Consider the following 14286-nt stretch of genomic DNA (forward strand, 5'->3'; position numbering starts at 1 on the left):
TATTAATGGGGATTAGATCCAGTACGGTTGTACCCCTGATTGGTGTATTGACAATTTGGTCCAGGGAATTTGTGTTTACAAAATCCAGGAATCTCTGTATCGTTATGTTTGGTGTCATACAGGATCCCAAGTTAATAGTGGGGTAATTAAAGTCTCCCATGAATATGGTATTAGGCCGGATGGTGAGTGTTTCAATAAGTTTAAACACATGGTATGGGTTTCCTGGGTCATAGAGGGGGACGTATAGCTTGCAAGGAAGTGGTACTGGATTTTGCCTATGGTGATTTCAACATGGAGCAGATCAAGTGCATTACCCTGTTTGACCAGCCTTGAAGTATATTTATTTTTAATGCAAACTGAGACACCTCCACCTTTAGTTCCTGACTGTCCAGTAGCTGGTCTAAATGTATGGAAGGTATTATAATCTTCCACTTTTGGTGTGCTCCCAGCGGCTTTAAACCACATCTACATGACTGCACAGATGTCAGTATTCTCTAGGGTGAGGAGAGCTTCTAGGGAGTAGAGTTTTTTGTTTAGACTCTTAGCATTGAGCAGTAATACATTTAGATTTTCTTGGTTTTGATTTGCTATGTTGGAAGTACTTTTAGTTTGGCATTGCCTAAAAAAGGCACTATGGGGGAAGACAATGTTTTGGCTAATATTCGAAAGCCTAGAGGGGAGAGTTGCAGACCATCCCTGGCAAAGCACCATGGTCTGTTGACCATATCCTTTCATGCTGACAAGTATTGCATCCCCATAGAATGACACCAGAAACTAAGCCAATTATTAAAATCAGTCATTTTTCATATTGTGACATCATCCTTGGAGAAGGTAAAATACTGCTCAGTGCTAGGCTCATATAAGAGTGAGACACATATTCCAAGAGCTTCCTGATGTCTGTCTTCATATAGTCTAGGGTGGTACATCTGAGATCATTTATTCCCACATGGAGTATGACTGAAATATACTGGTACTTGTGGTCCAATGACCTGAGTGTATGTGTAATGTGGCAGATCCTAGTCCCTAATAAGCAATCTTATCCTTACTCAGCCTGGTGAGCGGGATATCAGTGTATCTCACGATGGAGTCTCCAATGACCAGAATGTTGGCCTGTGTGGTGGCTTTCCTTATGGGCATAGAAGCTGAGGATCCATGAGATGTGACTTTATGTGTTTATGTGGGTGTTGTTTTGAAAGACTGCATTTGGGGCTGCTGAAGATATTTGTTGTGTACATCATCTAGGAGGTCTTTGGGGCTTAGGAAGGTTACATTTAAGTGCCTCAGCATATGTGAGTCTATATGTCTGCTTTGAATTGTGTGCAATGGGTGCAGCATGTGTAGTAATTTTATGTGACAGCTTTGCCTCCAGTGACATTGTGTAAACATATCTCTCACATACCATATCAGTTTGTTTCAGAATTAACTGGTTGACAGTAAACATAAGGCAATTTCTACATTGCCTCAGGATGTCCATATCCACCAAGCTGGTAACAGATATAGTGGGAAAGTTCATATCCATGGCCATAGACACTTTTTTATTAATTATACAGCTGAAGTTGTTCGTAAATTGAGTAGAATTTTTATTCCAGAAAGAACATGAGCACTTTCATCCAACAACTTAGGACTTATAGGTTCATAGGTTGGTACTAGGCTATCGGCCCTAGGGCCTATACACGCCTAGCCATAACAATTCCCTGGCTATTTCTTCCCACAGTATTTACTTCCCTGGACCCCTGTCTAGCAGGGCGACTGACGTGATCCCTCGGGGTGAATTTCCCATCTCCCATCCAATCATCAAGGTTCATTTTGAAGAGGGCCAAAGAGGCGCTCTGCTTGACATATATGGGCATCAGAATATCCAACAACATAGGACTTCATCATATTAAACAACCTAAGTTGTTGGATGAAAGCACTCATGTTCTTTCTGGAATAAAAATTCTACTCAATTTATGAACACTTTTGCTTCTACTTTATGTGATTTACTACCTGTAACTACCTGAACCCTTCAGTTTTTGTTATTAGTGTGGATTTACTTTGAGTTGCACAGTTTCTTATGCCACTTTCTAGATACTTTGGGGATGACGGGAGAGGACGGGGGGGGTGACGTTTGCTCGAAATCTGTTAGCTAGCAGGTTGGCTATCGCCTCCAGTTGAGTATGGGTGGTGCCATCCACAACCAGTTCAGAACAGAGCTGGATATTCTCTTTTACATTTCGGATGTAGTTAAAGAATACCTTGTGATTATTCTTAACTAGGGAGGCTATTTTTGCTTCATAATTAGCTTTGGAGGACTTGACAAGATCTCTAATTTATTTGTTTAAGCTAGAGAGGGATTTCTTCGTCTACTAAGCCAGTTCCCTCTTATTCTTGGACATTAGTTTCTTTCTCTTGTTGTATAGGTCCACTACGGCAGCTTGTTTTTTTGGCAAGATCTGGTTTCAATTTGGTCAGGCACAGTTGATTTTATACAACTGCATAAGTGGTTATACAGGGGATTGTTGTACACCTCTGTATAGGAGTCCGTGATATCTGCATTTGAGCGGGGTTTGAGACTTCTTACACCATCACTTAGTAGGAGTTCATTTGTCTTTGAAAAATTCTTAAACATTTTTGAGCTCAATGGGGCATCTGTTCTTAAAATTACACCGAACAAGACTGATTTATGGTCTGATCTTACCAGGAAGAACATCACACAATGGGGTCCACTGCTCTCCCATGTTAGTGAGCACTGTGTCCATGACATTTGAGTCTCTTGTGGGTGTGCTGACTAGCTGTTTCAGTGCATTTGCGTTAACGAAGTCCAAGAACATCTGAGCCAGCATGTTTGTAGTCATGTATGTTTCCCAGTCAATAGTAGGATAATAAAATCACCCATTAATAAAGTGTTGGGCTGTATGGCAAGTGACTCCAGTAAGTCCAGGTAAGCAGTATGCTTTTCCTGTTTCATGGTGGGGTACCTATAGCTAGCTATGATGTGGTAGGAGGCTTTGCCTATAGTTAATTGAACATGGAGTAGCTCAAGACAGTCATATTGTTTGACCAGTCTAGAGGTGTACTTATTCTTAATGAAGATGGATACACCTCCTCCTTTCATTCTTTCATGCTCCGTTTGTGATCTGAATGTATGGAAGCCGTTGTAGCCCTGCATGGTCGGGGTGCTTTCCGTACCTTTGAACCATGTCTCGGTGACTGCACAGACGTCAGCATCTTCCAAATTAAGGAGTGAAGCTTCTTGTTTAGAATCCTAGCATTAAACAGTAGTACCTTGAGTTTATATAGACAGTATTTTATTATGTTGGGAGGTTGGTAATTTTGACACTGCCTAAAAAGACACAATAGGGGTGGCTAATGTCTTTGCAGTATCTGAAAGTCAAGAGGAGACAGGTGCAGAACATCACTGGCAAACCAACATGGCCTGTCGACCACGTCTTCCCAAAATTATAGATATTGCATCCCCTTGGACTGAAACTAGAAGCTAAGCCAATTGTTAAAGTCAATCATTTTTAGTTTGTATTGTGACATCATCCTTGGAGAAGGCAGAATGTTGCTTAATGTTAGGCATATACCTGTCTGTGACACAATCTAAGAGCTCAGTCGTGTCTCTCTTCATATAGTTTAGTGAGGTACGTCTCAAGTCATTCACCCCCACATGGACTATGATGGAGTCATACCGGTACTTGTGCTTGAGTGACTTGAGTGTTTGTGTGACTTGACAGATCCTGGCACCTGACAGGCAGCTAAGTGTAACCAGCTCCTTATCCCGTCTGGTGAGGAGAACATACATGTGTCTCACAATGGAATCACCTATGACCAACACATTAGGTTTTGTAGTGTTATGCCCTATGGGCTTATTGGTTGAGACACTGGTGTGTGTATTATTATGTGTTGTGGTTGTTTTTTGCATTTTTACTGTATGTGCGTAAGTGGGTTTCATTTGGGAGGCCTCTGATCTTGTGGTAAGTTACTGGTGCGTACCACTGCAAATCTGGGTTTATGTGCCATGTCATTATTATTGTGGGAAGTGTGCGTGTGCTGGCAATCTGTTTGGCATTCAATTTGTCCTTACGAGAGAGTCTTGCTTCCAATTTCATAATGTAACTACATCTCTCACATAAAGCATTTGTTGTTTCAGGAGTAAGTGGTTGTCAGTATACGTGAGAAGTTTGCTACATTGCCTCAGGATGCTCATGTCTATCAGGCTGGCCAGAGAGATGATGGGGCACTGCCCATCCATGACAGTAGGCTCTTACCGTATTATTTTTTATTAGAGAAAGGAATGGGTTAATTTGACAGGACTCTGCTTGTAGTACCGAGACTACAAGAAGGACCTATACTTTTTGTAGGCTAAGGATGATCAATAAGGCAATACTGCTCAGTGTGCAACAGAGTTGCTCCTAGAGCAGCAGAAAATCTTGGAAGGGTTTCACTGACAGCTGTTTAGGGAACAACTGAGTTTCTAGGCTTTTGTGTTTATACAGGGCACTGCTAATTGTCACTGTGCAAAGAGGAGCACTGCACAAATGTGAGACTTTTGCTATAAAATTAACTTATGCTATAAAATGAAAGGGAAGTAACCCTCAAATGGCAATGTACTCCAAAACCAGTACTATCACAATGTTGCTAAAATGCACAGTGAACGCTAGAAAATTGTATTTACCTCTGCAGCCTAAACATTACAGAAGGATTATTGAAAGCCAATCAGACAGAGGTTATGTATAGTAATTTCTGTTTCCAATACAAAGTTGAAATGAAAATGTTAAAGTAACTGCAAGCCTTGAATAGTTACCTGATCTTACCTGCCACCTATTGACAAAAGCATTCATCATGGCTGGAGAAGCATACAGAGTGTCATGTACTTTATTCACATCAGTATCTTTTTTATTTGAGCAGCTTTTGCCCTAATAGCATTAAGAGGCTGAGAAATGATTTCACTGTTTGATACCTGATAGAAGCAGGATGCACCCGAGCTTGCTCAAGAGTCCTGGTTGTCGCAGCATCTGAGGTGGCACTGGTATATTTCTTAGTAGGCTTTAAGATGTTTTTTTCCACTTTTCTCCATTTTGCTCTCCTGTTTTGGAACCACACCTGACAAAATAAAAGTCAATAAACTCAGTATAAAATGTCTCCAAGTCAGCCAGATCTGTTTATGGATAAAACTCTTCTTCCTACAAAACTTGGCTTATTTTCTGTTGTTTTGGAAATAACTTCATAATAATTTCTCTAAACTTCAACATTTCTTACAAATGTACTATATGCTTCCATTACTCACTTTTTCACCATTCATTGAAAATCTTCTGACTTAATTTTAGCTTAGAATCAAACAGCATTTTTCTTTACTAACACAAGCACGTGCCAAAGATGTCAAGAATTCCAACACTGAGAGAATGACCTGTAGTTATGAAAGTAAATATTCTGCTGCTGCAACTTTATTTAGTTAATTTGTTTATCAGGGTAATGCACTGATTCACAAATTACTTTTTAGGCATACTTATGCTCACAGCAGCAGCAAATCTGAAGCAGTCAGATTACATGTACAAGTCTCAAAATTAGGTAAAATAGCCAGCCCTGCTGGCATTACGGGATAAAGCACAGTGATCCAGGTGACCTGAGCTTGATTATCAGATCGGGTCTTGTTGGAACTTGAGTACAGAAAGGGAGGAGTGACATGACAAAGCCAGCTCACCTCTCTTCAGTGGAGGTGGTGGTGGGGAATGGAGGGTGTATGTCCAGGGTGCATGTTTCCATATACAACTCTGGTGGAGACCAGAGACCACATATGAGATCTGGCTTAAAGGGGGGAGAGCAAGGAGGGCAGGGCTATCTTAAAGGGTTACATCTTTTGTGGAAGCGAATGACAAACCTTCACCGATGCCCATTGCTTGTCTAATCCTAGAGCATCTTACTGGGCATGCATTGTGCAGTTAGAGCTTTAAAGTGAAACTGTCTGCTCTTAGTAAGTGATGCCATCGTTCTCTGCTGCTTCACTCCTACTCATAGGAGGAATAAGTGGGCGATAGGGCTTTCACCTCACAGGAAAACAAATGGGCTAACACAGCATGCAGGAAAAGCCTCATGGTCACAGAGGACAGGAGCAGAAAGTAAGCAAAGAAGAATTTAAAACAATTAATACCATATTCATATTAGTCTAGCAAGTTCAACATTCTGATTATCCTACTCATCAAAGTAGGAGGCTAAAAACTCACTCCCTAGTAGGTTAAATGGATCCAAACCATTTGCATCCCCAAACAACTCCCTCAACTTGCATTCTCAGTCATGGCTGAAGCAGGCAGGGCATTGCACAGCCCTTCACACAACATCGCAAGAGGTTACAGAACTACTGGACTGAGAAATCATAAATGTAATACAGGAACATTAAACGTGTAACATTCTGAGTACCACTACACAGTCTAGCTTAAAAATGATGATCGTTGATTTTTTTCTTCCTTTTTTGGAACAAATGTGTTCCTTAGTTAATATTTTGTTGATCTGTTTAGTCAGGAAGGGCCAATTTTCAGTGAAGGTATGCACAGACCAGCTTCTAAAAACTAAAATCTACAAACAACTGCAGAAAGGTGCATCATATAAACACACAAAAATTATGATAATTCAGACAAAACAAAGTAGAATATAACCAGAATGCAATGCCTGTTAAAACAAAGTAAATTGCAGAACAAGTGCATTAGTGTCAACAGCAACAGGAAGAAAGTAAAAAGAAATAATGTAGATCATCATGCATGTGATTTACATATTACAGTTAGAACAATACAGCAAGCAAGGCATGGATACCAGCAGTTCTGAGCTACTTCAAGCTACAGAGGAATAGTATTGTAAGTTTTCTATACAATTTATCTGCACAGGATTCAAATTGCTAATGAAGATAAAACAAAGATTAGCATGAATACCACTTCCACATAACTGCAGCTAAGAGTAATAAATATACTAATTTAGAGCTGTCAAATAATGGAAACAGCAATGCAGATGCTAAACTGAAATATAAAACATGTGCCTTCAAGAAAGAAGGGATGCTACACTAGCTGTTTTGAATAATACATACGATATACGCAGCAACTGCTACAGGGCTACAAGACTAGGGTACCAGCAAAGCATTATGTGATTCCACATCTACATTGTTTCTGGACAGAAAAAACTTTTATCAAAGATAAGAACTCAAAAATAAAGTGATACCTATTAACAAGAGCTGGTTTCTTTCAGGAAACAAACTGGCAGACTCCAGATAAATCAGCAGCATACTGATTTTTATTTGTAGCCACTGCAGGTTCAAAATAAGCTATGACCAAAGCTCATGTGAAGGTGCTACAAAATTACATCTGTGTTGGTGGAGGGAAAGGCAGGCCAGTAGACCAGTTTATTCACTATGTGCGTAATCTGGAATTGGACAAGATTAACCTTATTTCTGTGTCTCAGGCCAGCTTAATTGAAGCAGCAAGTTACAGAGATGTTCTTTGCGTTTAAGGAGTGGGGAGTGTGGCTATCTAGATGTAGGCAGCTACAAGTTTAGACACGGAGGGTGCTATGAAATTTCTATACATATAAGAGTCAAAAAGGAGTTTTCTTAAGAAAATCACATTACTTTTGACCTATGCTTGGTGGGGAGGGGCTTGGAAGTAAGAATGTATTTACCCTGTAAAGGCTGACACAACAATTGACTTTCTTGATCACATTACATTGCTAGGGTTGAAATCTAAATTTCATCTTCACACTGAGCAACATTGAAAATAATGAATAGATTCCAGTTTAGTCCTTTGTACATTTACGGCTATTGTGGTAGAAAGGTCATTCCCCAATTATCTTCCAAAGATGAGAAACATTCATTTTCACGACTTCTATTTTCTTTTATTCCACAAAGGTACATTATATAAATTCCTTTTGGGAATTTCACATATTTGATGCATCATTAAATCTTAATCCAGTGGATGGACAGTCAGTTAACTTCCTGTGTACCAGAACAACAGTGTAACTCTCTAATACATAGGATCTCAACCAAAGACTGGTGCTTACAATATCCTGAACAACTGTAACAATTTTCTTTATAAATAGGTATAAAAATAGGAATCTTTAATGTTTAAGAATGTCTTCGACATGTATATTTATCACTCGACTATTAATTTCACTTCCTTTTCTTCCATCTCGTTACAGTAAACTACATACACAGACTCCCCCACCAACTATTTACAATTCCTATAGCTTCAGCTTATTCTTCCTTTCCATCCATCCCTATTATTTCATATTCTTCCTGTGCATTTTCGTGTCAATTTATCAATCAGTCCTACCTCACAAGGAAATACTTCTAGTCTTTACCAATCTTCTTTCCACTTTTCTGTATTTCCTGCAACATTTTCCTAACCTCCCAGTTCCTGGTTATGGCTTTCTGGCCAGTAACGTTACTATCCAGATTAACATTAACTCTATGAGGTCCTCACCTACCTCTGCCCGATTCTCAACCTCTAGAACGTTTTCCATTTCTGTTAATGTTACTTTCCCCTTTGTTTTGGGCATAACTAACTTTGCCAAATCACGACTAACTTGTCCAGGGCTGGGCAATTCCAAAAAATATGAATTGGGTATAACTCATTTTGTCAAATCACAACTAACTTGTCCAGGCCCAGGCAATCCCAAAAAAATATGAACTAAATTCTCTGCTCCTTCTTCTGTGCATTCCCAGCATATTAGCTGCAATCTTCCATAACTTTTATGGGGTATAAAATTATTTATGTAAACACTTCCAAGCAAATATGCAGAACTACTTGGACCTAATTACTTTACTAGGGGTCTAACATACTTGCTTCTAGACTGCTTCTGATATACTCTCCCTTTTTTAAGTACAATGGGGAAGGAAAAGTATATGAAGTATGGGCAGTGATACATGTTCAGGAATTTCAATCATGATTGCATCATCAGAAATAAGGATTGCTGAGATGGTTGTAAAAGGAGGTCCAGTAAGTATGTGAAGCATAAAAGGCAAATCCCACTGATTGACAGGGTCCTGAACAGGAGGCTGTAATAAAAGGGTTCCCCAGAAAAAAAGCCTTTGAAACCTTCAACTCCACCATGGGCATACTGTCTCCATCAATGTGAAAGTTAGAAATAGCTGGCAATTGTACTTTAATTGGAATAACTTCATTCTCAACAAAATATGTCATTAAGAAAATCAAGAATAGCCTCTAAAGGTTCTGTGTAGTGGTCCAGGCCTTTAGAAGCAGCCAGAAAGACAAAGCATCTCCACTTGCTAGCTTAGACATTGCCAAGTAAATAACTTCTAAGAAGAATACAAAATATGGGCTACTCTATATGTAAGCTTGGGGGTCTCTGGCCATCAGGGGAATAAGGAAAACCATGCAGTTAACCTGAGCATCTGAAGGTCGGGCAGGTCCAAGCCTGCCAGATGAGAGATCAGATCTGAAACCGGATCTAGCACATGAGGAGGGCACCTCAAAAGAGGCTATATAAAAATGAATCATACCTGGTGGTGCCAAAAAGGATCAATGAGGATCACGGTTGCTCTGCAATGGGCAGCCTTTTGAAGGAACATTATTAACAAAGGAATCTGAGGATACGCATACAGGACATGCAGGGGCCAAGCATGCAGAAGAGCATCTCTGGGTGACTGTCCCTGTGGAGGAACTAGGGTATAATGACTGCTGCACTTGGCACTGGATGAACAGGCAAACTGCAACACTGAGTGCACCAGAGCCAAAAAATTTAAGCAGCAACTCTTGGATGTAGAGCCCACTCATGGGGAATAAGAATTATCCTGCTCAGAATGTCCACTAAAATACTTGATTTCCCTGGGATGTGTATTGCTACCAGAAACCATTGGGATGAAATTGCCAGAGCCAAACCCTCATGGCCTCCTGAAACAGGATAAGATCAGAAATCCCCCTATTTGTTTAGATACCAGTCTGTCTGCACTGAGATCATACCCTTTGGGAAAAAGTCCTGAAAGGCCTGTAACTCAAGGAGAATTGCCCTCATCTCCACGATATTGATGTGCAGATTGGCTTCAATAGTAGAACGGGTCCCTTGGACTGTCTTCTCTTCAAAATGCCTCCCCAAACCCAAGAAGAGAGGTGTCCTTTGTGACTGTATCCTGCAAGGGAGGAAGAAGAAACTGTCTCCTAGCTGACACTAAGGGAGATTCCAACCACCAACTGATCTGATTTCTACAAACCTCTGTCAATATGATGGGAAACTCCATAGGGCGAGTCATGTAGGATCACTGCATTGCAATGTCCACTGCAGTATCCTCATGTGGTACTTCACCAGGGGAGCTAAGCATATTGTTGCAGTCATGTGAGCTAAAAGTTTGAAAACCAGGGTAGCCAGAGATTTCCTGTAAGATAGTAAGGAATTAGCCTGAGAATGAAGGGCAGATACTCAGAGATGGTAGTTTTGCAATCTGAGATACTTTGTTGAAATGGCAGCCTGTGGACTCCAAACTCTGAACTGGCTGAATGTTAGACACATGGTTACAGTGATTTCCAAGGAAAGGCACAATTGGAGTAAATAGCCCCTGGCCCTGCCTAGAGATTCACGCATGGAGCCAGTGAGGATCCAATCATCCAGGTAAGGGGAAACCAGTAAACGCTGTAGCCTGAACCAACTTGCCACAACTGTTATGCACTCAGTGAAGACCTGGGGGGGAGGTGGTGAGATCAAAAGGGCAGCACTCTGAACTTATAATGATAGAATCCCAGCTGAAAGTGCAGATACCTGTTGGACTGCCTCATTATCTTTATATAATGGCAGGCATCCAGTCATTCATCAAGAAATGCAACTCATGGCAGTGCTGGCACCAGCACCTTGGAAAATGTGACATGGGTTCAAATAGAGATGAGAAGCAGCAGCTACATAAAAAAAAATCAAACTAATGTGTGTATGCAAGTTTCAAGTTGAAAACATTCAAAACAACTATCATGAATACTTGGAAGCAATAGCTTTTTATCCAAATGACTACCTTATTAGTATTATGAAACATACATGTCATTGCAGGTATATACAAAAAGCAAGGAGTTCTGAATTATATTAAGAAGTGTAGGGTACAAATAGCAATGTTACAACAGACATACTTTGATAGAAATAAGCACATGAATTTGGCAAGGAAATGTCTTCAGAATGCATTTCAGTCAGCCCAAAATAATAATAAAGTGAAAAGGAAGACGATAACTGTTGATTTGTGGTAATAATCCAACGGAAACTAATCTTATGTTGCTTAAAAAATTGGGAGAAATAATTAACTTTCAGCAGAGAATGCTATTTATGAACGGGGACTGAAATTAACTTACAATAGTGAGGATGAATGGGGGGGGCTTAGAAGGGACAATATAACAAAAGTGAGTAGATTTCTGAAGAACTGTATGAGAATATTTGGAATGAAAGATGTGAATTTATTAGCAGGAACTCGGGCAGAAGATGCACATTATTTCCCAAGGTACAATAACTGGGCTAGACTGGATAGAAATTATATTTCACAGAATAGGTACTTAATGGAAAACTTTGAAACACGTCCAATAACTACTTCAGATTATGCATCAATAAAGGTAAATCTGCAGGGTAATGAAGTCTTTCCTACTGATATATTAAAAAGAGAAAAATTTAAGGCATCAGTAATGAAAATGGATTTGAGAATTATTAGGAAACGTACAGTTTTATTCAGTAGGGATAGCGATAGAGTGGGATACGATGAAAGTGGAGTTTAAAACATGGTAGCAATAAGACAGAAAGTGATATGGGAAAAGAGTAACAAGAATTATTTACAGAGCTGGCAATGGTTAATGTATTACAGAAGAATGGGACTCTAACAGAACAAGAGGAGGAGCAATTTTTGAGTGTTAAAAAAAATAAGGGTGTAATTAGATAACATGCACAAGTTCAGAAAGGTTGTTAAACAAGATGTTATGTACTCACCATAACGTTCGATGTATGTAGTCCATCTCACCTTACATTCTTACCCATGGGTTCAAAGCCGAATACTGGCTTCAACTCGGCCATACTTTTTAGCTCGAAGTCTTTCTATTGGCTGGGCTAAGATGGTATCCCATGCTGCACTGCTCTCTATCCCCAGATCTAGTTTGCTGCGAGCACCAGCACTCATTCTCCATGCATAACAACACCTAAGGAAAGGAAAAATAAACCAAGAATGAAGGGAACTTTGAAACCAGGCCTAACCTCCAGATCCTCCAGGACGGGGGAAGAAGGGGGGGTAAGTAAGAACGTGAGACGAGATGGACTACATACATTGAACGTTATGGTGAGTACCTAACTTATTGATGTTATGTAGTCCAATCTCGCCTACATTCTTACCCGTGGGACAGCGTCCCCAGCACCTAAATCCTGGGAGGCTCAGTGGAAAATACTCCTGAGCACTGTGGAACCAAAGGAAGACCTGCCCCTAGATACCATACTAACTTGTAATGAGTAACAAAGGTGTGAGGAGATGCCCAAGTAGCCACAGCACAAATATAATCTATAGACAATCTGGCCTGAAAGGCTGTAGATGCAGATACAGACTGGGTAGAGTGAGCCTTCACCCAGAACGGTAAATCTTTTCCCCCCTGAGGTATACATGAAAGAAATAAAACTGGAAATCTACTTGGACAACATGACTTTGGAAACAGGAGACCCAATTTTGTTTTCCGAAAATGAAACAAACAACTGATCAGATTTTCTGAGGTCTTTCGTTCTGTGTAAATAAAAACGTAATTGTCTGTGCACATCCAATTGATGAAATTTGAATTCTGCCTTGTTTGAGATCTGAGGAAAAAACACTGGCAATTTAATAGATTGGTTAAGGTTACTAACTGACGCTACTTTGGGAAGAAAGGAGGGGTTCGGTCTGAGAGAAACACTGTCCTTATGAAAAATCAAATAAGGGGGTTTGATTGATAAAGCTTGAAGCTCCAAAACGCGTCTGGCTGACGTGATGGCTACCAAAAAGACAGTCTTCCAAGTTAAGAATTTTAAATCGCAAGTGGCTGCAGGCTCAAAGGGGGGTGAAGTAAGACCTTGTAGAACAAAGTTTAAGTCCCAAGGCATAACAGGTTCCGAGACCGGAGGACGAAGTAACAACGTGCCCTTCAGGAAAGCCTTACAGAGTCTATGTGCCATTAGACTAGGTTCATTTGCGACATGAAAGGTAGAAATTGCTGCCAATTGGACTTTAATGGTTGTGGCCACTGAACCCTGGTTAAAAAGCATAGACAGGAACTCCAATACAGACGAAATTGGAGCTGTGTAAGGGTCAATCTTTTTGGCATGTACCCAGATTGAAAATCTCTTCCATTTGCTGTAATAAACCTTCCTGGTCGAAGGCTTATGAGAGGAAGATAAAATATGAACCACCTCCGGCGAAAATTGATGAAGCCTAACTAATAACGGAAGTGGAGTTGCCAGGCTGTCAACCGGAGGGTCCAAAGAGAGGGATAGAGCTGCCCTGATGTGAGTCAGTAAGTCTGGTTGTGGTTCCAGAATCCAAGGAGCGTCCATGAGATAGGGATGGAGAAAGGGGAACCAAATTTGATGAGGCCAGTGTGGGGCAATCAGAATCATTTTGCTTCCCAAGGATTGCACTTTCTGAATAACCTTTGACAGCAAGGGAACCGGAGGGAAGGCATATAGTAGACCGGAGGGCCAATCGTGGACTAGAGCATCCCTGGGTGACTCCCCCTGAGGGGGGATCAGGGTGAAGTAGCTGCTGCATTTGGCTTAGAGGGGGCTGGCAAAAAGGTCGTAGTAAGGCTGACCCCACCTGCGGATGATCTGCTCCACAACTTGACAGTTCAGGGGCCACTCGTAAGGCATCAGAATAGCACTGCTTAGCCTGTCTGCGATCACATTGGACTTCTCCGGAATGTGCCTTGCTACCAGAAAACGTCAAGAAGACAATACTCACTGCCACACTTGCATGGTCTCTCTGCAAACGGGATATGACTTGGTTCCTCCCTGCTTGTTCAGATACCACACCACTGACATATTGTCTGAGTGGATTGCAATAGTCCCGAGAGGAAGAAAACTCTGAAGTGCTTGCAACGCTAGTAGCACAGCTCTCATCTCCAGAACATTGAAATGCAGATGCATCTCGTGCTCTTGCCACATGCCTTGGACTGTCCTGCCTAGATAATGCCCCCCCCACCCTATCTGGGAGGCATCCGTGGTCACCTTGGCAACCGGGGGGTGCAGGAACGAAGGGCTTTCCCACATTGAGGTTGTCGGTGCGAAGCCACCAACTGAGATCCTGTTTGCACCTGTCTGTGAATAGAATAGGGTGAG

The 14286-nt window shown here is 41.0% G+C and overlaps 1 protein-coding gene across 1 annotated transcript in view; it reads right to left on the reverse strand.

The window, feature by feature from the left end:
* The window catches only part of LOC122808810 (homeotic protein proboscipedia-like), a 1259012-nt gene that overhangs the window by 936886 nt on the left and 307840 nt on the right, over window positions 1–14286 (reverse strand). Inside the window, exon 4 of the mRNA XM_044079870.1 lies at window positions 4943–5085. Within this exon, the coding sequence (XP_043935805.1) occupies window positions 4943–5085 (143 nt within the window). The remainder of the gene's footprint in view (window positions 1–4942; window positions 5086–14286) is intronic.

The sequence above is a fragment of the Protopterus annectens genome, chromosome 8.part0, assembly GCF_019279795.1.
Source record: "Protopterus annectens isolate FY-2018-M chromosome 8.part0, PAN1.0, whole genome shotgun sequence".
Lineage (NCBI taxonomy): Eukaryota > Metazoa > Chordata > Ceratodontiformes > Protopteridae > Protopterus > Protopterus annectens.